At 37.8% G+C, this 24,062-nt stretch overlaps 1 protein-coding gene across 2 annotated transcripts; it reads left to right on the top strand.

Annotated features, from left to right (window-relative positions):
- The first annotated feature begins 1,478 nt into the window (after positions 1 to 1,478).
- L1TD1 (LINE1 type transposase domain containing 1) lies at positions 1,479 to 23,007 on the top strand. 2 transcript variants are annotated; one of them, XM_077136154.1, is made up of 4 exons: positions 1,479 to 1,622; positions 2,958 to 3,034; positions 14,610 to 15,709; positions 20,881 to 23,007. In XM_077136154.1, exons 2-4 carry the CDS (start codon positions 3,031 to 3,033, stop codon positions 22,669 to 22,671), a joined length of 2,895 nt encoding a protein of 964 aa, XP_076992269.1. In that variant the 5' UTR covers positions 1,479 to 1,622; positions 2,958 to 3,030; the 3' UTR covers positions 22,672 to 23,007. The 2 variants fall into 2 exon arrangements, with proteins under 2 accessions (XP_076992269.1, XP_076992272.1); XM_077136157.1 differs by lacking the exon at positions 1,479 to 1,622 and adding an exon at positions 2,432 to 2,557.
- The last annotated feature ends 1,055 nt before the right edge of the window (positions 23,008 to 24,062 follow it).

The following is a 24,062-nucleotide window of genomic DNA, read 5'->3' as shown; positions in this document are numbered from 1 at the left end:
AAGCAGGGAAGAGACATGATAAAGGAACACAGAATTGAATAGATACGTTCAGATTCTGACTTGTGCTGCAAACCAAATAAAGAGGGTGATGTGAAGGAGAGTAAAGGGGCCGGGAGTTGGAGGCTCCTTTAGAAAGGGTAGTCTGGGGAGGCCTCTTGGAGGAGGTGACCTGATACCTGAAGGTTGAAAAGAAGCCAGATATGGAAGAACTGGGGCAGGGACTCACAGGGGAAACAGCTAGTGCAAAGGTGTTGCTGGACAAAGGCCGTGGATTCTTCTGCCTGACGCGCTCGGTAACCAACTCCTGAGATACTGGGGTTTCAAAAACAGAGCCGTAGGAGAGCAGACAACCTAATGGCCCAAAATCTGTCTCCCTGAATTGCAGTACTTTGGGGAGTATTATTAGAGAAAAGGTGAGCAGGTTTAGGATAATGGGTACAGTGGCCCCAGATGATGTAATTACAGGTGATCTCATTATTGAGCATGTGCAGATTGATTCCATGCTTAGTCACCGAGTGTATGAAAGAAAATGGCAGAACGGGGTCTAGGTGACTTGTAGGTTAAAGTCTAAGCTAGTGCGCATGTCAGGTGGGCCCACTTAGGTTAAATCCAGTTTTGGTCATCAAGATAATGTGGTACTTGGAGTGGGTTAGTTTTCGGTGGACCCAAGACCCTTCATTAACAGCCATTAGGGGTTATCTTTACTGATGACAAGACCCTCAAATTGAAAAACTGGATACCTCGGTACAGATGAAGGCTAGTCACAAGGTTTTTACAATCGCAGGGGCAGAAGATAAGGGCTATCCAGTCATTATCAGAGATCAAGGCAGCAGATGGATTACACTTCGGAGATTTCAGGTATTTCCCTGTCTACTCCAATATTCCAGAAAGCAAAAAGGAATATTTATATAATTATTCACTAATCAAAATCATCCTTTAAATCCTAATTTCTCGGTTAAAAAGGTACCGAGGCCAGAAGTTGACTCCTTCTAAGGAACAGAAAGGAGACACTATTTCTGTAATGGAGAGATCAGTAGGCTGGGTTGAAGCGGGGGTGGAGAGACGGGGTGGGGGGGCAGGTTGGGATGAGGGGGTCAGAACCGAGAGGCGTTAAAAGGGGAGAAAGATGGCAGACAGGCCAGAGGAAAGGCCAGGAGACCGTTGGGGTGGGTATCTCCACTGTCCAGGCGAGAAATGAGAGAATTGCCAGAGGCAAATTCTAGGATTTGGGGATGGATTAAAGGTTGGGAATGAAAGAAAAAGGAAGCAAGGATGCCCGCTGGCATTCTGGCCTGGGCCACTAGGTAACTGGTGGTGGTGAGCCTGTAGGGAGGACCGGGCTGGGAAAGGGCAGGGGTCCGGGGCTGGCAAATTCAATTGGAAGCCCTGATGAGATAGCCCATGGGGCTATTCAACAGGAAGTTTGGAGCACAGTAGGCAGTTAGCCGTTGAGATTTCCTGGGGAGGGGGCAGCGGAATGCAGATTGAAACTTTCAAAATCCACAAAAGGAGGGGAGGAGCCAGCAGAAGAGATTGTGTGCTGTTCCCCTCGGTAAAATACTAGTTCCTCCTTCCACCCTTTCACTCTTGGGTCCTCCAGGCAGGAGTCGCTTCTTCCCGAGGTAAGCTGGCCAGGTTGGCGGGGCAGGGGAGATGTGGGGTTCTGGGGTGGGGGTATTACTGTTGGGACTCCTGGTTTTACAATCCACTCTGTTCCCCACTGGCCGTGGGGCAGGGAGAAAAGCAGCTTGCCCCGCCTCTGGTCTTTAGTCCAAGGTGGGGAAATTAAAATATCAGTGGTGTGAGATCTGAAGTCAAGAAAACCGGGAGGTATTACCTTAAGAAAAAAAAAGCAATCATAAAAAGCTCGCAGAGTGCCCTTTGGGAGGACTGGAATAAAAGACTTTTGGAGCCCAGGAGACTTCGGTTTTCTTTCTCCATTTCCTACCAGTGGGGCCTTGAACTTCAATCCTTCAACTTAATTCAACAGTCTGGTTTTTCTTCATTGGACTGGAAAATAAAATAGGTTTGGAAGTGGTAATTATTTTTCTGCTCTTTCTAAATTGTTACAAAAATTGACTGAGTTCTTTTCCAAACTGCAAAAGCCATATCTATGTAAAAAAAAAAAAAAAACTAGGCTTGATAAGGAGAGATTGTGTTCTAAAGGATTATCGCAGGGGTTGGGGGTTGGGGAAAAGGACTGTTAGAACTGGGAGAACATTCTGACCTTAAGATTAGCACATGCCTCAAGCATTACGCAAAAAGGATTTTTCTTTTATAGGGAGAAAGAATTGGGTGTAGGGAAGTACGGTGAAAGGTGGGTGTGATCAGATAGTAGACGTGAGAATATTTTACAGTAAGGCCAGCCCTTGAGGGCGACTTAGGAGGGGCTCAGGCTGAGAGTAGCCAGAGTTCATGGGTCTGGGGGAAGGAGAGGAGCGTAACCAAAGCTTGATTAACAAGCGTTTTGTTCCAACTGATAAGTGGGGACAAGCAATAAAGCTAATAATTTAGAGACAGAGAATGGGAACGCGGAGGGTTCTGTGTGTCAGGCCTTGTAAGTAAACTTAAAGAGGGCATCCATGATAAGTCCCAAGGGGAAGGGTGGTTTTTTGCAGTAAGCCATTTTCCTGAACGCAGAGCATGGGGGGATTTCTTAAACTTGCTGTTTTTCCAGGAACAAAGGGCTTGGATAAAGTTGAACTTTGTTGTACGCTTACTGCCAAAATGTCTTTGTAGCCCAGAGAAACCACTCCTCACCGTCCGCTTTCCCTGCCCCCTCACTGGCCAATATGGATCCTCAGATTCTTGTTAGTTGCTTGAGCAAACCTTCTTATACCTAACTGCCTGATGATACACCTAGAGAAACAGCCTTTCATTGTACAGAATGGAATAGTTTTCTACACATTGAATCTTTAGCCTTTACGACTGTTTCATGGACTTTATTTGAATTCTAGGCACAAGACAGAGTTTTACAGGAGGTGAAGTCTGGTCGTTCAGAGAGCTTGTTTCCTTGCAGAAGGGCCATAAATGGGTAAGCTGTTGAATCGTGGGAATTAAGTGGTTGTAGGTAGCTGGAAAGAGGAGGGCACATGGTGGGGGGGGGGGGTATGTAGGGTAGTCTTACAGTGGATCAGGAGACAGACAGACCCAGGATGTGCTCTTTGGACAGATGAGAATGGGGTGAGGATTTAACCTGGTGCCAAGGACCCATTAGCAGTCTGTTGCTACTAGCACAACCCACAACTTTATCGCACCACTAGAAATCATGGATATTTTCATTTGCCATTACATTTGCAGATACTGTGAAATACAGTTTACACTGCCAGTATTTTAGAAAGTAGATCTTTGTTGTGACAAATCGGTTAAGAACCTCTTAAATCTTGCAAATCCTAAATTTATTATTTTTAATAACTATTAAATGCTAACTTCCGATCAGAGGTTAATGAAGATAAGCAGTGATTCCTTTCCCACCCACAGTCCCCGATACTCTGAATTATATCTACAGGTACTCTGCATTAAGAACCCTTATTTGAGGGGATAAGCAAGGTAAAACCCAAAGGCTGGAACAAATTTAGGAAGTTTCAAGTCGGGCTTTAATGACCAACAAAAGGAATTGGGGATTGTAGTACCAAATGGAAGATTTTTACAGAGGCTTTTAATCAGAGTTAAATTCTGATTTTATGTTTAAGAAGGTTGGTTACTCTAACAAAGGGCAAAAAGGAGACTGGGTGTGACTCAGGAAGGGCAAGAAATGTTTGGCAATTCACACATTCTTAAGTATGGTGTGGGGGAGGGGGAATTCAACTTCCCCTGATCCTAACAATGGTTTATGGCTGGAGGCTGGAGAGGGAGGAGGGAACTTGTTTTTGCATTTTCTTGGCTTGGGACTGGCATCTTTTCAGACGTTCATTATATATTTGCATTTCTTACTGACCTTTTCAAAATAGGTAGCCCATCCTTACTGTGATGTTTATCTGAATTTGCTAGCACTGTTCTTTGAGCTAGAGAAAGAACAGTCCTGGCTTCCCTGCACATTTCTCTGCAGTCCTAACTCCTAGGCTACCGATATTTTGCTGTGGCCCTTTCCACAATGTCCAAGCGCTGGTGTTTTTACTGATTGTGAGGAGCAGAATAAAGGAAAATGTGAACCTTCCATTAATTGGTGTATCTCCTTTCACACCTCGACATTTTTTTAAATAAAGTTATACCTTTTTATATTCTTTCATTTTTCTTTAACATTAGTTTATTTTCTTGATAGGTCATTTGCAATCCAGAGTGCAAGTCTCACTCTCTAAATTGCTGTAGGGCATCCCATATTTTGGGCATATTTTGCTTCAAGCATTCCCTTAGTAATGCACATTCAAGCAATTTCCAGTTTTTCTGACACGACACACTTCACGTGCTGTGTAAAGTGGTTCTTGCAGGATACATTCCCCAAAGAGGTATTGCTAGATGAAAGGGTACCTCCAGATACGTTTCTAACAGTTCCAGGTCCACTTTAAATGTATCACGGACATCCCTAACCAATGCTCTAATAGACGGACACTCTTAATAGCTGCATATAATTTCCTATTTACACAGACCTCATTAGTTCAACTCTTCTCATTTTTTTAATTTTAAGTACAGATGGTTTTATTCCAGAAAGTAGATTCCTGAAGGAAGGGTATATGCAATTCTTATTTTAATAAACTTCCCCAATTTCCTGAAAGGTTATAATCCCATTCTAGATTGGTAGAAGTGGTCTCATTTTTTCAGTTATAACCCCCAACTTCTGGGTTTGAGCAACTTTTCATGTTTAGTATTTTCTTTAAATCACAATAGGCTTTTTAAATTTTTGTGAAAAGTAACAAGCACAAAGCATTAAATTTCAAAGCACAGCACAACAATTAGTCGTAGAACAGATTACAGTTTGGTGTGGGTTACAATTCCACAGTTTTAGGTTTTTACTTCCTGCTGCTCTAAGATACTGGAGACTAAAAGAAATATCAATTTAATGATTCAGCAATCATACTCGTTTGTTAAACCCTACCTTCTCTGTATAACTCCATGATTACCTTTGATATTTCTTTCTCTCTTTAGAGGGGTTATTCGGGCTATGCCCATTCTAACTCCATGTTGGAAGGGGCTGTCAATAATATGGAGTAGGGAAATGGAACTAGCTGATGTTCTGGAGAAATTGGGCCTTCTATGTTTCAGGACTTAATCTGGTCCAGGGACCCATCTGGAGGTCAGAACACAGGGGTAGTATTGTTTTTTGTTTCTTGTTCTGTAGAACATTCTTTTTTATTTGAGCATATCAATTTTATATAAACTATCAAAACAAAAACGTGTGATTATTTTACCTGCATCCCCTCTCTTCTGTGGACTACTTGCCTGTTGTAGATTTTTCTGCATTCAGAAGAATTTTAATAAGAATTGTTTTCTATGGTTGAATGGAAACTTCTGGACCTGGCACCTTTTAAAATGTTACCTATTTTATTGCTTTTTCTTTCTAATGCTAATCTGATGACAACTTTTGATATTGTTTGGTTTTTAGATACTCTTGGGACCAATATTTGATTACATAAAAGTTTTGCAAAATTACTGTTATTTCATCTAGGTTTTTCTTTTATTTCCACATGTTTGCAAACAATATGTTTTTAAACTCTTTAAACTAGTTCTTTTCTCATGCTTAATTTGAACACAGATTGGTTTTCTCTTTAAGGAAAACGCTTGGCTTTTTTTTGAATATATATATATATAGATTTTTTTATTAGAGAAGTTATAAGTTTACAGAAGAATCAGGGAGTAAATATCAATAGTTCTATATGCTCCCCTCACTCACACACTTTACCCTATTAACATTTTGCATTAGTTTGGTGCCTGTTACACTTGGGGAAAGACTAGTAGAGTAATAACTATAATCCAGAGTTTACATTTTCTTACTTTTGATTTTATTCATTATACTTTTAAATTTTTACTTTTATCTCAGCTTTTGTCTTTCCTTTTTTGTGTTTTGATTTGACTATATTGTTTAGAGAATGAAGATTATTTGTGGATTACCATAACTTGAAAATATTAGCTATACTGCATTTAATACTTTTTGACCTTGAATTGTGCTTTACTTGGAGAGTATTGCCATCTTTGCTTTTATTTTGCTTGCGTTTGCCTGGTACAACTTTGTCCTTATGGTCGTTCAGTTTGGGCTTTTTTTTTTTTTTTTTTACAAGAATAATTTCATTTTTTTACAGAGAAATGATTTAAATTGGACACAGCTGGGCACAGTAGATGTTTGACATGAAAGGTAATTGCATCAGAGCGGCATCAGAAAAACAACGCATTTTACACATATAACAGCTAAAAAATATTTGTCTCTGAACACTTATGTGTTACAAATTCTGAGAATGTTATGCCTTGGACAAACTCGGTGCTATCTCATAATTAAATCTTGCTTTGAAATAATCCTTTAAAAATGCTTTCAAGTACCAATGGCCTAGTTGTTAAAACATGAGTCTTTTACATTTTACAAAGAGTTTAAACACATGTATCAAACAATTACAGTTCAGTATCTTAAAACGGCTATTAATCAGGTTCAAGGATGCACTGTCATACTATTTCCCCTAAACTGGGATTTTTTATTGCAGCTGCCACTTGCTGTAAGCACCAGCCCAGTAGAGTCACCAAAAAGCAATGAGGTTGGTGCAAACCTGATGATAAGAGAGTCTTCCCATTACCACTTTCAGTTCTTCTAGAGTATTGGGCTTCTCTGGGTCCCATTTGGGTGGAATCAAGTCACAGACCTCTCCAGTGCTTTCTCTGCCATGATCGGGGCCACTCGGCAGCTCCCTGCTTAGAAAAGGATCAGTGTCGGGTCCCCGACAATCACTCCACCCTCACACTCGCCGTCCCTGGCAAACTCAATTAGTGTCTTTCGTGAGCCATATAGAGCAGTCTGTTCTAGTTAGAACATTGCAGTGGGGTCAAACCAAATTCCAGTTTTTAAAAATGTTAAGAGCGTTTTCAGACATGAATAAAATGAACCCACATACCCATCACCAAAATAAGGACACTTAATCCCAATGTTATTACTACAAATAGTAAGAGTCATATTCCCTAGTATTTAATACTCCATACTCAAAATTCCTGATTATCTCAAAAGTGATTTTTTTTTAACAATGCAGATCCAAACAAGGGACACCCCTTGCATTTAGTGAGGTCCCCACTAAAGGACAGCAATCTTTCCCCCTCCTCCCCACACTCCAATATATCATCGAAGTATTGAAATCTTGTGGAATGTCCTACCCTGTGGATTTTTCCTGATTGCTTCCTCATGGTATCCTTGATTAGATTCACATATAACTGGTGCTGAGTGTCAGAGTTTATCTTCCCTCCAGTGTTAGGTAGTGTTCCGTTATTGTTTGTTACTAATATTGATCACTTCTCTTTTTATATATTCATTTGTGTATTTCTCCTTTAGACATTTTCTCTGGCTTCATCAAGTTCTTTAGTATACATCTACCTCTCATTTTGGGAGTTAATTTTATCACTTGAGTGTCAAATTAAATGATTTGTTTGCAACTATGGCTTTTTTTAATTGGTTAGTGTGGTAAATTACATTCACAGATGATTTGCTTTTCAAGATTCTTTGGATTCATGAATAAAATGAGCTTGGTGTATACTTTATATACTGTTGGATTTGATTTTCCAATATATTTTTTAAGATTTTTGCATCTATATTCATGAGGATAAGGAAACAACTCTTTTGTCATTGTCCTCTGGCTTGTTATTGAAGTTAGCTAGCCTCTTGGAGCATATTAGAATGCTTTTTTCTTATTTCTGAAGGTGTTTGGGGTACAATAGGAAAAAGGCTGTTTATAAATTTTCAAATTATTATGAAAGTTTAATAATGCTTTCTTTTTTGAACCATGTTTTATCTGTCCCCTTTTCATTCATAACATTTATGTTTTATGTCCACCTTGGTCAATTTCAAACTAAAGGTTTATCTATAATGTTTTTAACTTTTAGTTTTAACAATCCTCTATCATTTTTGTTTCCATTGCAGTGCTGTGTGCTCATCTGTTTGGTTTCTTGGGTTCTTTAGCAATTCAACTCATTTTTCATCCTTTCTACATTTCTAACATTCTGAATCTATAAGTTTCCCTCAAAGAATATCACTTTTACTATCACGCAAAAGTTTTTTTATTTGTTTTTGTGGGTAGACTGGCCAGGAAAGGCTTTCCTGTACTTATCCTGCCATTAGAGATGTTTGCTAACCATTATTTTTTCATATTTATCTACCTTGAAACATTTTTAGTTCATTTCCATTGCAATTAATAGGTCATAAATTTTTCATTCTCTTGTTTAACATTTCAGTTGGTTGTAATAGTTGGCTATTAAAAAACAAGGCTACACAGTGTGGACAACCAAAGCTACAGGCTGAGCCCCCAGTCTTGGGGTTTGTTCATATGAAACTTAACCCTACAAAGGATAGGTCAAGCCTACTTAAAACTAGCCCTAAGAGTCACCCCCAAGAGAACTTCTTTTGTTGTTCAGATGTGGCCTCTCTCTCCAGCCAACACAACAAGCAAACTCACCACCCTCCCCCTGTCTAGGTGGGACATGACTCCCAGGGGTGTGGACCTTCCTGGCAATGTGGAACAGAAATCCTAGAATGAGCCGAGACTCAGGATCAAGGGATTGAGAAAACCTTCTCCACCAAAAGGGGGAAGAGTGAAATGAGACAGAGTGTCAATGGCTGAGAGATTCCAAACAGTCCAGAGGTTATCCTGGAGGTTATTCTTACGCATTGTATAGATATCACCTTCTTAGTTAAGGTATGATGGAGAGGCTGGAGGGAACTGCCTGAAAATGTAGACCTTGTTCCAGTAGCCCTGTTTCTTGAAGGTGATTGTGTAAGGATAATGCTTTCACAATGTAACTGATTGTGAAAACCTGTGTGTCTGATGCTCCTTTTATCTACCTTGTCAACAGGCAAGTAGAATATATGGAATGCAAGTAAATAATAGGGGGAACAAAGGTTAAAATACATTTAGTTTGAAACGCTAATGATCAATGAAAGTGAGGGGTAAGGGGTATGGTATGTATAAATATTTTTTCTGTTTTCTTTTTATTTCTTTTTCTGAATAGATGCAGATGTTCCAAGAAATGATCATGATGATAAATATGCAACAATGTGATATTGTGGATTACTAATTATATATGTAGAACAGAATGATCAAAATAGGAATGTTTGTGTTTATTTGGTGGGTTTTTTGGTATTTTAAAAAATAAAATTAAAAAATTATGTTAAAAAAAACAAGGCTACTAGGAACACACCTAAGCATATCTTCACGTGCACATAGAGTACCTGCTAAGACACAGTAGAGTAAGACTTTGGGTTCATGGTCATGCATATCTTCAACTTTATTAGATGTACCTTCACAAATTTTTTTTTCCATTTTTTTTAGAAGCTTAAATTTATATAGACTTTTTAAAAATTTATTGATTGATTAAAAAAATTTAACAAACGAACTATAACATTAACATGTGATCATTCTGTTCTACATATATAATCAGTAATTCACAATATCATCACTTAGTTGCATATTCATCATTTCTTAGAACATTTGCATCAATTCAGAAAAAGACAACAGAAAAAGAAATAAAATGAAAACAAAAAAAAGATACATACCATACCCCTTAGCCCTCCCTTTCATTGATCATTAGCATTTCAAACTAAATGTATTTTAATCTTTATTCCCCCTATTATTTATTTGTATTCCATATATGTTCTACTCGTCTGTTGACAAGGTAGATAAAAGGAGCATCAGACACATAAGGTTTTCACAATCAGTCTCATTGCAGAAGCTATATCATTATTCAATCATCTTCAAGAAACATGGCTCCTAAAACACAGTTTTACATTTTTCAGGCAGTTCAGCCTCTCCATTATACCTTAACTAAGAAGGTGATATCTATACAATGCGTAAGAATAACCTCCAGGATAACCTCTGGACTGTTTGGAATCTCTCAGCCATTGACACTCTGTCTCATTTCACTCTTCCCCCTTTTGGTGGAGAAGGTTTTCTCAATCCCTTGATGTTGAGTCTCAGCTCATTCTAGGATTTCTATTCCACATTGCCAGGAAGGTCCACACCCCTGGAAGTCATGTCCCATGTAGACAGTGGGGAGGGTGGTGAGTTTGGTTTGTTGTGTTGACTGGAGAAAGAGGCCACATCTGAGCAACAAAAGAAGTTCTCTTGGGGGTGACTCTTAGGCCTAATTTTACCCAGATTTGGCCTATCCTTTGTAGGGTTAAGTTTCATATGAACAAACCCCAAGATTGGGGGCTCAGCTTATTGTTTTGGTTGTCCGCATTGCTTGTGAGAATATCAAGAATTCAACATGGGAAGTTGAATTTTCCCCCTTTCTTACCATTCCCCAAAGGGAACTTTGCAAATATTTTTTTATTCACTGTTCAAATCACTTTGGGATTTTTTGGGACATCTCTCTGGACAAACAGACAAAATCTCAGGCCCTACACCAGATTCCATGTACTTATGGTGTTCAATTAAGCTGTCCACGTAAGTTATATTAGGAAATGCACTAGTCAAAATATAAATTTTGTACCAAATAAGCATTTTTTGCTTTAGTCTCACACACACATTTTAAAATCACCATCTATTTTCAGATGACATTCCTTTGTTCTTCCTTATGCAAAACATTTTTAAATTTGTACATTTAGTCACTATCATTATACACTCTAGGCATTCCTAGATTATACCATCTCAGTCTTTATCGTCTATCTTTCTGATTTCATTTGTGCCCCCAGCCCTCCTCCCTCTATCATTCTCAAATTCAGTTTCATTCAGTGTTCCAACATAATTGTATTACAGTTAGGTAGTATTGTGCTGTCCATTTTTACAATCAGTCCTGTTAGAGAATCTGTATCCCTTCAGTTCAATATCTTACCCTATTTGTATCTCCTGATGATCTCTGTTACCAATGAAATTCTCCAGGTTTATTCACTAATGTCAGTTCATATCAGTGAGACTATACAGTATTTGTTCTTTTGTTTCTAGCTAGTCTCACTCAGCATAATGTCCTTAAGGTCCATCCATGTTGTTACATACTTCATAACTTTATTCTGTCTTACCGCTGCATAATATTCCATCATATGTATATACCAAAGTTTGTTTGGCCACTCATCTGTTGATGGACATTTTGGGTGTTTCCATCTCTTTGCGATTGTAAATAATGCTGCTATAAACATTGGTGTGCAAATGTCTGTTTGTGTCCTTGCCCTCGTGTCCTCTGAGTAGATACCTAGCAATGTTATTGCTGGGTCATATGGAATTCTATACTGAGCTTCCCATTCCCACCAACAGTGGACAAGTGTGCCTCTTTCTCCACATCCTCTCCAGCTCTTGTCGTTTTGTTTTGTTTTGTTGATAATGGCCATTCTGGTGGGTATGAGATGATATCTCATTGTGGTTTTGATTTGCATTTCCCTGAGAGCCAGGGAAGTTGAGCATCTTTTCATGTGCCTTTTGGCTATTTGTATATCCTCTTCTGAGAAGTGTCTTGTTTTTTGCCCATTTTGTAATTGGGTTATCTGTCTTTTTGTTGTTGGGTTGAACAATCTCTTTATATATTCTGGGTACTAGACCTTTATCTGATATATCGTTTCCATATATTGTTTCCCATTGTGTAGTCTGTCTTTTTACTTTCTTGAGGAAGTTCTTTGATGCACAAAAGTGTTTAACTTTGAGGAATTCTCATTTATTTATTTCTCTCGTAAATGCTTGTGCTTTGGGTGTAAGGTCTAGGAATTTTTTCACCTTTTAATTTTGTGATACCGTAATTTTTTTCTTCAATTTTTATGTAATGACAAATTTTTGAGATTCTTGGTTGGGCAAAGTTATGATGGATAGAGAGATCTTTTACCCCAAGACTGATGTATTAGTTGCTACTATTGCATTAGAGTCTTCATAAAGGCAACAAAATTGTCTTGTAGTGTGTAGCATTGTGAGTGAGATGTCTAATGTTAACTTTTTTTTTCTGGACTATTTGTTCTGTCTTAATTAACCACCTATGAGCAGATGATTCACAAATATATGCAGAGTGGAAAGTATCTTAGGGCTCTAGACCTAATTATCCCACCCTCCAGTTGTCTCGAGCACCTCAAACTTGACATGCCAAACAAAATTGGTGCTCTGCCTTCAAACCTGGTTCCCTCTTAGTCTTTCCTGGTTTGGTACAGAACAAGTATCAGCAACCACCCATGAGGGACGCCAGTTACCTAAGAGCCCTCCCACTTCCTCCATACCCTACCCTTAACCAGATGATTGCTACAGCCTAGCCTTCATGTAGTGTTTCCTTTCCTGAAATGCATGTCCTTCCATTCTTTGCTATGTAACTTCTACCCATTTCTCACCCAATTTAAGCTGCTTTCCCAGGGAAGCCTACCTAAATCTGTGAACAATGCATCAAAGGATACCTAGAGTACTGATGGCCCTTGACCTCTATTTTGTATGCTGTCACAGTTGTAATTTTATATTTCTCCCTAGATGTAAATAAACCCTTTGAGGGCAGACTGTGTGTCTGTTTTTTTACTCTAGCACCCAGCACGGTAATTAGTTTATAATCTGTGCTCGATAACTGAAAGAATGTTGGGGAATTTGTGAAGTGTATGTCTGCATACAAACTTCACCAGAATGAATGTAGGTGCATTTGTATATGCACGTTTTGTTAACCTTACACCAGATTTACTGATTTTTTCAATAGGAATACCTAAGTTCAGGTAGGCTTTCTAATTACCACCTTGTTTTTTATCCTCCTTCCATTAGCTGCATGGCAGATCTTCTAGTTCTGTTCCTTGAAGCTACAGTTATAGCTCACAGGTTCCATTTCCCTTTTCCTCTCCCATCGATCTGCTTCAATAGTAGCTACCAGTTTTGATTATCCTGGTCTCCTTCCTGCAAGCCACCGAATCCCTTTTAAGGGAGTCGAATTTAAGCAGTTTTAGGTCTTTTGTCAGCAGTAATGAATCAGCAGATTTGTTACTGTATCACTAGTAAAACTTGAATACCTACGAGGCCTTGGAAAGGAATGACATCCGAACTACTGTCCAAAGTGCTTGCATTGTGCATTTCCCAGATCACAAAACAATGAAGGAATGGGGTTGCCTCTCACCTTCTACCATGCAAAGTCAGACAATTAGGCAGCAGCATAATGATTAGAAACAAATATAACCGGAGAGATTCTCCTGAAGCAAAGAGAAAACCTGCAGGAGGTGGGAGGTAGTATGGAATTTAGTTTTTCTGCTTCACTTAGGATGTGCCTTAACACGTGCACTGTGGACAGTAATGTTGTGAATTGACCTGACACGTGGTGTTGGAATTCTCAATATTGACTTTTTCTTTTGCAATAAGAAATAGATTTTCATTTCTCTATTTTGTATAAGATTATATCCAAATCAGCTCGAATTTAATACTTTGGTATGGTATTTTTTTTAGATAATGTTTATATTCTTGTAATTAGTCTACTTAATACCCTTCTTAGAGAACACAAACAGCAAAGTTAGTAATATAGGAAATCAGCCGATTTCCATTTTTATCTGCTGAAGTTATTCGTATAAGTCTTTACATGAATGTTTTTTTATTGTGAAATATGATTAAATATAAAAAAGCAATACATTTCCAAAAACATTTTAAACAAATAGTTAAAGAACAGATTTTAAAGTTTTGGTATGGGTTACAATTCCACGATTTGTTGTTTTTTGTTTATTTATTTATTTGTTTTTTTCTAATTGCTCCAAGACACGGGAGACCAAGAAATACCAATATGATGATTCAGCAGTCATACTCAATTGCTAAAATATTATACTCCTTTTCTTTAAATAACATAAATACATAAAAGCAATACATTACAAGGTACATCGCAACAATTAATTGTAGAACACATTTCAGAGTTGGGAATGGGTTGCAATAATTAAGTTTTTATTTCTAGCTCTCAACACTCAGACTCTTGTTAAACCTGACCTTCTCTGTATAATTCTGCCATCACCTTTGATCCTTCTATACCACACTTCAGGGTTATTTGGATTATGGTCATTCTAACTTTTTCATCTTGGAAGGGGCTGTCAATAATATGGGGGTAGGGAGATAGTTAATGTTCTGGAGAGGCTGTGACTCCTTTAAGTTTTAGGACATAATGGGTCCAGGGGCCCATCTGGAGGATGCAGGTTTCTGGAAAGTTACCCTGGTACATGGAACCTTTGTAGAAACTTACATGACACCCTAGGTATTCTTTAGGATTGGCAAGAATGGTTTTGTTTGGGGTTTTTGACAAGTTACGACAGGTAGCTGTGCCTAACTGAATTATGCATAAGGATGATCTCCAGTGTAGGCTCTTGACTATTAATAGGATTTTAATGATCATGTTCTTTGTTTACATTTTGAATTCTGATTTTTGTTCTCTTAGTGTGCATGTACACCTTGCTAATAACGTCATACTAAATTTTTATGGCATACACAAAGCATAGTTTACTTAACCAATTTCAATTTCTCAATTGAGTTTCTCAACATAAGTCTACAGTAAACTAATGTTTGTTTTTTATGTTTCAGATGACATATTTTTAAAACTTTATGAATGGCTGGATTCTAGTAGTACTGCAAGAACAAAATTTCCTCTTCAGGACAATATAACAGAATCCAGTCTTGACATGGCATCCACAGTGTCCAGTGTAAAATCAAAAATTGCAAGACTTCCAAAGAAACAGGAAAGTATTACCCATATTGAAAGACAGCAGTTAATAGAAACTGACCAAGAGATGGCCCAGATATTGGATTTAAAATACAAGTACATGTCAGCAGTTACTACAAAGAAGTTTAAGATCTTGATGGAAAATCTGGACTTAAGGGTTGAAGAAATAAGGGAGATTCTTAAAAATGACTTAAAGGAAATGCTAGGAGTAAAAAGTATAATACCTGAAATGAAAAATTCAACAATTTCCAGTAATAATAAGAAAGAGTGGCTACAAATAAGAGATTTAGCCTTACAAATTGCAGCATTGGTAGAGAGAATAGAAGGACAAAATGTTAAGATAGTTGACGATATTGAAAATTTGACCTTTAACAGAAGGGAAATCAATAAGCTGAGTGAATTAGATAAATGTGAAGAGTATGTTAGTGATCAATTCCAGCATGTATCACAAAATCACAGAGTCACAGAAGATGTAGAAGAAAACTTAAGTAATGCTGAGGACAGATACAGAAATTGCAATACCCAAATAGATGTTACAGGAGAAAGGAACACAGAAAATGGGGAGGATGAACTACTCAAAGAAATGAGAAAGGAGAAAAATCTTCAGAATTTCGAGAATGAAGAGAAAATTCTAAAAACTTCAGTAGAGGAAAAACTGTTGATAGATGAAGGGGCAGTACTCACATTGGCAGCAGACTTTTCATCAGCCACACTAGATCTTAGGAAGCAGTGGAGCCATATCTTCAACATCCTGAGAGAAAATGATTTTGAACCAACATTTCTATGCCAAGCTAAGTTAGCATTTAAATGTGATGGTGAAATAAAGGTATTTTCAGACCTGCAAAGCCTCAGAAAATTTATTGCCCCCAAGTCTTCTATGAAAGAATTACTGAAGGATGTGCCCTCACTAAATGGAAAAATAAACCAAGGAGGAAGTAGACATGGGGTTCAAGAAAAAGTGGTAAGTATACAACCTATAAATTTACAATCACTTATAAGTAATAGTTGGTGCAATTATTTTGAATGACAAAGTAACATGGTTGGTTTCAGAAGTTTGGGTTAGGTGAGAAAGGGCTAATAAGGCCATTTGTTTGGGTGGAGATTCTCCATACTCATTCTGGAAAAAAAAATTATATATGTAAAATATTGAAGGGTAAATGCAAGAAACATAGTCTTCAAATCATTAGAAGAAAAAAAGATACAAGGAATTGATGGAACTTAAAAAAAAGAAACCTCAAGCAATACAAAAAAGACCAAATATCAATTTAAAATAACAAGGTTAAATTTTGCAATGTTAAAAGTCCTTCTAAGTCCAGGTCATATTCTCATATCCTTGATCCAATAAAAAAAATTAGTTTATTTCCTGATAATATCGCATTATAGTTTATTTTCCAAATATTTTTCATAATCCCACTTTTAGAATGTAATTCCTTTGGTGTGCTTTTACACATTTTCTCATGCATATACTCCTATGTATATAAATGAATAAGAGGATAATGTACACTATGTATTGTTTTACTTATGCAATATTCTCCATGTGCAAGGGAAGGCACTGTTCTAACCCAGTTAGTGAAGCTTTCTATAAAGACTGACAGTAAACATTGAAAGTTTTTAAGTGACATATTGTCTCTGTTGCGTAGTCTGTTTTATTTGGGTTTGGGTTTTTAACAATTCTTTTAAAATGTAAACCATTATTAGTTCATTGGCCTGAAAAAAACTGACCTTGGGTCAGGTTTAATTTTAGTTAATTCACGAGGTTAATCCACCCTCATGAATTCATTCAGTCCTCTCAGCAACTCAGTTTAAGTTGGTGCTTTATGATAGCACCCCCACTTTAGAGATTAGAAAACTGATGCACAAAAGTTTTGTAATTTAAGGTTACAAAGGTAAGAGAAGCTTGAATGCAGTCAAGTCAAAGTCTTGCTCTACTATGGTATTTATTATGCTCGTCAAGTAGATTTAAAATCTCGCCTGCTAGTAAGTACATAAATACCCCATTCTATCTAAAACCAGTAACACATTCCATTGTACAGTAATACAGTTGCTCATATGTACAAACTTCCATTAATAAAAGCCCTATATTGTGGAAGCGTTTTTTTTTTTAATTAATGTTTCCTTTAATAAACAACTAACTGGTGCTCTGAACTTCTGAATTTTGTATTTATAATTAATCCTATTTTTTTTGTTTCACTAAACAATATTTAGTTTTCATGGTTTTGGACCTTATATCAATTGAATCCATTTACCTGTCAAACAGCAAGCAACCTTGTTATATTAGGTAGTTACTATTATTAGCCCCCTTTTACAGATGAAAAAACTGAGTCCCAGAGAAGATAAGTAACTTTTGCAGTCTTCCTTGGTTTCTTTGAACAGACGTGTCTATAGGTTAGATTCATAGGAGTTAGACCACAAGTTATGAACATCTTTACTATAATGGTTTTCTAAAGTGATAGTTCAGCTATATATGTGCAGCTGTTTTCCTATATCCACACTATCATTCTTGTCAATACCTTCAGTATCTCATTTCCTTGGTTATTAATGGAGTTGAACATGGCTTTATGTTTGTTGGCCACTCAAGTTTCCTCTTCTGTAAGGTGCCTGTTTAAGTCTTTTATCCTTGGCTTGGTATTTTGGCTAATTGATGTATAGTTTCTTTATATTTTAGATTCCAATCCTTCCTAGGTTATTTTGGGTCATGGATATTTCTTCCACAAAGTGTCTGCAAGTCTCTTTATGGCATTTGTTTTTAATCTACTAAGTTTATTTTAACATTTGTTCCCCCTATTATTTATTTTTAATCCATATGTTTTACTCATCTGTTGATAAGGTAGATAAGATAAAAGGAGCATCAGACACAAGGTTTTACAATCACACAGTCACATTGCGAAAGCCATATCATTATACAATCAATCATCTTCAAGAAACATGGCTACTGGAACACAGCTCTACATTTTCAGGCAGTTCCCTCCAGCCTCTCCATTACACCTTAATAATAACCTCCAGGATAACCTCTTGACTCTGGAGTATCTCAACCATTGACATTTGTATTTTGTCTCATTTTGCTCTTCCCCTTTTGGTTGAGAAGATTTTCTCAATCCCTTGATGCTCAGTCCCAGCTCATGCTATCTAGGATTTCTGTCCCACATTGCCAGGAAGGTCCACACCCCTGGGAGTCATGTCCCATGTGGGGGCGAGGGGGAGGGCAGTGAGTTTGCTTGTCATATTGGCTGAGAAGAGAGAAGCCAAATCTGAGCAACAAAAGAGGTTTTCTGGGGATGACTCTTAGGCCTAATTTTAAGTAAGATTAGCCTATCCTTTGTGGGGTTAAGTTTCATAAGAACAAACCCCAAGATTGAAAGGCTCAGCCTATTGTTTTAGTTGTCCCCGCTGCTTGCGAGACTGACAGGAATTCTCCACTTTGGGAAGTTGAATTTTTCTCCCCCTTTCTCATGGCATATTTTGATTTACTTTTATTGTACAGCATGTCATTGATGGGCTGTTTGTGGTTGTATCAGTTTACGCTTACGCTATCATGAATATATATCAGATTTGTTGCTTCACATACTTGGCCGTGAAATTTCACTAGCTACTCCAGTATTACACAATATAGCTTATTGTGGATATGATTTGTATTTCCCTAGTAATAGAACTGTGTGTATTTTCATATGTTTAGACATTTGTGCTTCTCATCTTTATAAAGTTCATCTTTTTATTACTGTTTTACAAGAGCTCTTCGTATTTAGGGTGTTAGTACTTCAGTTGTATGAGTTTTGTCTTCCAGTTTGTGGCTTGTCTTTTTACATTTTGCCTTTTGATGAACAAAAGCTCTTAGTTTAGTGTGGTCAAATTTATCAATCTTTATGGTTTTACCTTCCATATTTATGTCTTGAATTCATCTGGAAATTTATGTATGGTGTAAAGAAGTTTGGGCCCAAATTAAGCTGTGTGCTACTTTCTCCCAGTTGATACTGGATAAAGGTGTTGGATCATCTGACTGATGTGCTCAAATGACCAATTCCGGAATCTCAGGGGTTTCAAAGAGAAAATTTATTGCTAGCCATGAAGGAGGAGTTCAGATGGCCTATCAGCCCCAAAATCTGTCTCCCTGAATTGCAGGAATTCTGATAGTGAGGGTGAGTTGCAGGGTTTTACAATACAAGCACACAACATAAAGACTATACAAATATCATTAGAGATTAAGGCAGATGAATTACTGTTGGAAGATTTCAGGTATTTTCTCTCTAATATACCAGAATGTAAAAATGAATATGATTCCATAATCATAATCATCACTTACATCCTAACTTGGTTATACAACACTTCACTATTTTAAGAATAGAGCTCTTCTTCCCTTCACTTTGCTTCTCAGTCCTATGGGGAAAAGACAGTTGTCCACTTATGTGGAGTGAGAGTATTGAGGTGAGAGGGTGAGGTTCCATCTCTTAGAAAAGGCTCTCAACTAATGTTATTCTTCAGCTCTACTTTTAGAGGTTACTGCATGCACCTTTGGTTTTTAGACATTCTGTAGTGAAAAATGAAGGTTAATTTCTCATCTCGTTGTTGAAGGTTTCTTGAGCCTATTAAAGCATATATATAATTGTCATAAGCTTTCCAGCTTCCAAAATTTTGTGCTATTTTCTCCATTTATGTAGTCTCTCTGGCTTTCTACTATTACTCTATCATTTTGGTAGGATTCCAGAAAGTATGGGCATTAAATGAAATGCCTGTGCAACATTCACTGTCTTAAACCAGAAATTGAGATGTATGTTCTTAAACCAATATTTTTCTTATAAGTTCTCAAACACCCTCTTCCCCAGGCCTCCAAACATTGCCAAAGATAGTCTCTGCAGAATAAGAACCTAAAGTTAGAACATATGCTTTGATCAACAAACTATTGGAAAGTCTGCATGTAATCTCAAAAATTAGCTGTACCCCAAACATTTACAGAGATGAGGCATCTAATCTAATTTGGAGGGTTCTGGGTAGGTTGACGGACAAATCACAATCAGGCAGCCTTATGGGGAAAATATCTTTCCAAACAAAGGGCTCAAGTAAGTGAAACTCAGGCAGAGGACTAGAGAAATAATTAAGAGTCAAGGCTTATTTTGCAAACATCGTCTTAAGCTCAGCACCTAGTTTGCCTTATTTAACCCTCGCGACAATCTATGAAGCAGAAACAGTGCTACCATCAGACCTTATTAGCAGAGGTAACAATGTGAGAGCCAGAATTTGAGTGCAGACAGTCTTGATTTGAGCCTGTCCTCTTTTTTTTTTTTTTAACATGGGCAGGCACCGGGAATCGAACCTGGGTCCTCGGGCATGGCAGGTAAGCATTCTTACCTGCTGAGCCACTGTGGCCTGCCCGAGCCTGTACTCTTGATCAAAACTTGCTTATCTTTCAAGTAATATGGCTACAGTTGGAACTGCAAGTGAATTCCTTCCCCCCGCCCCATGCTGTATGATGGGGTCACATTTCATTCTTTTTCTATGTGAGTATCCCATTATTGCAGCACCACTTGTTGAATTTTTTTTGTTTGTTTTTACTTTGTTTTGCTTCTTTGTTTTTTGGGGAAGTGCATGGACCAGGAGTTGAACCCAAGTCTCCTGCATGGCAGGCGAGAATTCTACCACTGAACTATGCTTGCACCCCCAAGTGAAGACCTTTTTTAAAAATGTTTTTAATTTGCTTTACTTTAGGGAAAGCAAGGGTGAAGTTTGGATTTTTGGGGTAATTTTCTTAAAGGAGATTATAGACTTGGGTAACATAGCAAGGTCTCATTACCATAGGGTCTTGAATACAACTGCATACAATAAGAGATGATTCATTAAAACAAATAGTTGAGAGTCAGGTACAAAGCAGTAAGTGTTGGGGACATAAAAAGTAACGAGAGATATGGCCTTGTGAAATTTCATTGCAGGCACTTGAAAAGAAATTATAACTGATGTAATGATTGTGGAAGACAACTTGAATTGTTCAGATTTTCAAGAAGAAATAATAGTTATGCAAGTTTAAAAATACTTGATAATTGTTCAAATGACACCCTTTTAAAATTTAAATAGTGAAATGGAAGCTTTAAGAATGCACATTTTAAAGAAATGACCTCCCCCCCCCCTTTTTTTTTTAACTTTCAGGGTAAAACTCTAATAGACTCAAAGCATGGAGATGAGAGAACAACTAGTGATGGTCTGAGCTTTCTGTTCATTAAAGAGGTAAAGGTTGCTGAGCCAGAAGAGATGAGGAACTTAGAAACTCAGGAAGAAGAGTCTTCAGAGTGGAAGGAGAAAGAAACCCCTGAGTTGGTGGAAGAGGAGGAGGAAGGAGTAACTTCAGAACTGGAAGAGGAGGGAGAAGAGGCCTCAGGACTAGAGGAAGAGGATGGAGGGACCTCAGAACTAGAAAAGGAGGGAGAAGAGGCCTCGGGACTGGAGGAAGAGGATGGAGGGACCTCAGAACTAGAAAAGGAGGGAGAAGAGGCCTCGGGACTGGAGGAAGAGGATGGAGGGAACTCAGAACTAGAAAAGGATGAGGAAGAGGCCTCAGGTTTACATAAGGAACAGGACTCAACTTTTCAGGGTCATAATGTAGTAGATACAAAGTATGAAGTTGAGGGAATACCCAGGGATGTTAAAAAGATAGAGGATATGGAACCAGAGGAAGAAGAAGTCTCAGAGTGGGAAATAGAAAAGGACTTAACATGGGAAGAAAGAAAGACCTCTAAAAGAGAGGAGTTAAAGTCTCCCTCCAAGACTGAGAAAGAAGAGGCCTCGCATGGATTTAAAGAAATTGCCTTTAATAACTGTGTTTGGGATTCTGATAAGAAACAGCTGGTGAAACACCAGATGGTAGACAAAACTCAGAAGGAAGAGAAAACGGCTATGCTCCCAAATCAAGAAGTCAGGACATCCTCTCCAACCTTACGTTTAACTTCTCCTTCAAACTCCCTGGAGATGAGTTATGGTAAACAGAACAAGCATTCATGTACAAATTTGACTACTCCACCAGAAGTCACCAAACTTTTAAGGAAAACTGAGAAAGAGAGGTACAAAATTCTGCAAACAGAAGAGCAAACATCCAAAGAGGCAGACTTAATAAAGGAACCAAAGGAAAACTTGAGAAAGCTTAAAATTAATAGTTTCAGAGAGATACAAGAAGCAACTGGAAAGGTTAATGATCAGTTTAAACAAGTTTTGGAAAGTAAAAACGTAATAGATGCATTTGATAGCAGAATGGATATGCTTGAAAAAAAAATCAGCAGTCTAGAATCTGAGGCTACAATGCAAATGGCCGAGCTAATAATAGATAAAGAAAGATTAAGAGACATAGAGGATAGAACCAGAAGCTCCAACATTCGTTTAATAGGAATTCCAGAAAAATATACTAAAGAGAATGGAGCGGAGGAAATAATTAAAGAAATAATTGAAGAAAACTTTCCAGAGCTAAAGCAAGATTTGAGCCTTGAGATTATCAGTGCCTACCGAGTACCCAGTAAGATTGATGAAAAGAGACTCACTCCTAGACACATCTTGGTGAGATTCTGGAATGCCAGTGATAAAAAGAAAATCATAAAGGCTTCTAGAGAGAGAAAAGAGGTAACCTACAAAGGAGAAAGAATCAGATTGACAGCAGATTTATCACTGGATACACTAGATGCTAGAAGTAAATGGGGCAATATCATGAAAGTACTGCAGGAAAAAGGTTTTAAACCTAAAATCCTATACCCAGCCAAACTGGCATTCAATTTTGAGGGTAAAACAAAGATATTTTTGGATATTGAAGAATTCAGGAAATTTATTTCTTACATACCCTCTTTCAAAGAATTATTGACAGATACAGCATTCCAACATGATTGCAAATACAGACATACAATATCCTTTCCTCCCAGCACACACATCCAAAATCAACAGGTAAAAACTGGAAAATAAAACATGTCTACCCAGGAAATACAGATGCATAGCTAATAACATACTTAGGACTGAGGGGAAAGGAAGGTACTATCTATCTAGATGTTGGTTAAATTAGAGTGTATTAAGAAGTGTAATGAGTGTAACCATCATAAATTGTATACAGGTAAACTTTATAGCTACAGAGGGGGAGGGGAAATGTGTTCATGTAACTCTAGAATGGGAAAAGAGGGAAAGATACAGCAAGATAAGTAGAAGCAAATGCAAAAAGCTGAAATTCTATCAAAACTTTCATAAATTATCATTTATCATGTGTATTTTGGATCTGCATTTTTTGCCCTTGAATATGCTTATTAAAGTTTTCTGTTTTGCATCTTCTAAAGTACTTTGTGTCTTATATAACATAATCTTCCATTTTATTGCATAAACCTCCTTGGAGCTTAAAGGAAGGGGGCAATAAAATGGATTTGTAGCTTTTGTTATAAATTCAATTTGCTGTATGCAAAAAATTGCTTGTTTATCCTGTATTCAGCACTTGAAACCAGCCTATCCTGTTCTTAGTTCATTCTGGTTTTCTTCTGGCTTTTCCAAGGACATTGTTCAGTTCAAACTGTCAGACTGAAACACGCCGAAGAGGGATTGGCTTTTAGTAAAAGGGGACTTATTTAGTTAAAAATGTATAGTTCTTCATAGGAAAGGCGGCTAACTTTCATCTGAGGTTCTTTCTCACATGGGAAGGCACAGGGCAATCTCTGCTGGCCTTCTCTCCAGGCCTCTGGGTCTCAAACAGCTTTCTCCGGGGTGATTTCCTTTCTGCATTCCAAAGGCCTAGGCTGAGCTGTGAGTGATGAGATGAGGTATGCTGAGCTGCTTGGACTGCTGTGTTGAGCTCTCATTTAAGCACTAGTCAATTAAATCAAATATTCATTGCAGCAGGCACACCTAGCTGACTGCAGATGTAATCAGCGACAGATGAGTTTCATATGCCATAGGCTCATGTCCACAGCAACAGAACTAGGTGCCTTTACCTGGCCACGTTGACACCTGAATTTAACCACCAGAGACATGACAATTTAAAATTCCCTGGATTTTCAGAATACCTGGCTTTGAGCTCCAGTTGTAATACTGTTTGAATCTAGGTAAGATCTCTAACTTTTGACTCTTGACTTCTAGTGTAAATGGTTAATTCATCATAGTCTTACTATAATTGTTATGTGCGTTGACATTTGTGCCCAACATAATCTCTAGGAAATCTGCTACCTGGCTATATATCCAGAACTAGGCTGGTTACTTTTTTTGCTGTTGTAGAAGGGGGTGAGTGGGTTGGAAAACTGAAGAATTTAATCAAAGCTGCGGTGCTTTGCTCTTAGTTTTTTTCCTTTTTGTCACGGAATACAAACTCAACAGGAAGT

This window comes from Tamandua tetradactyla, chromosome 2 (assembly GCF_023851605.1).
Source record: "Tamandua tetradactyla isolate mTamTet1 chromosome 2, mTamTet1.pri, whole genome shotgun sequence".
In the NCBI taxonomy this organism is placed as follows: domain Eukaryota; kingdom Metazoa; phylum Chordata; class Mammalia; order Pilosa; family Myrmecophagidae; genus Tamandua; species Tamandua tetradactyla.
Note: the sequence above shows the minus strand (reverse complement) of the source record. Positions and strands in the feature narration are given on the sequence as shown.

Bases quoted from the DNA above. Each gene is read 5' to 3' on its own strand.
- L1TD1 (XM_077136154.1), top strand. The intron at 15,710-20,880 runs GTAAGTATACAA...TTTAACTTTCAG, and splicing joins ATGGGGTTCAAGAAAAAGTG to GGTAAAACTCTAATAGACTC.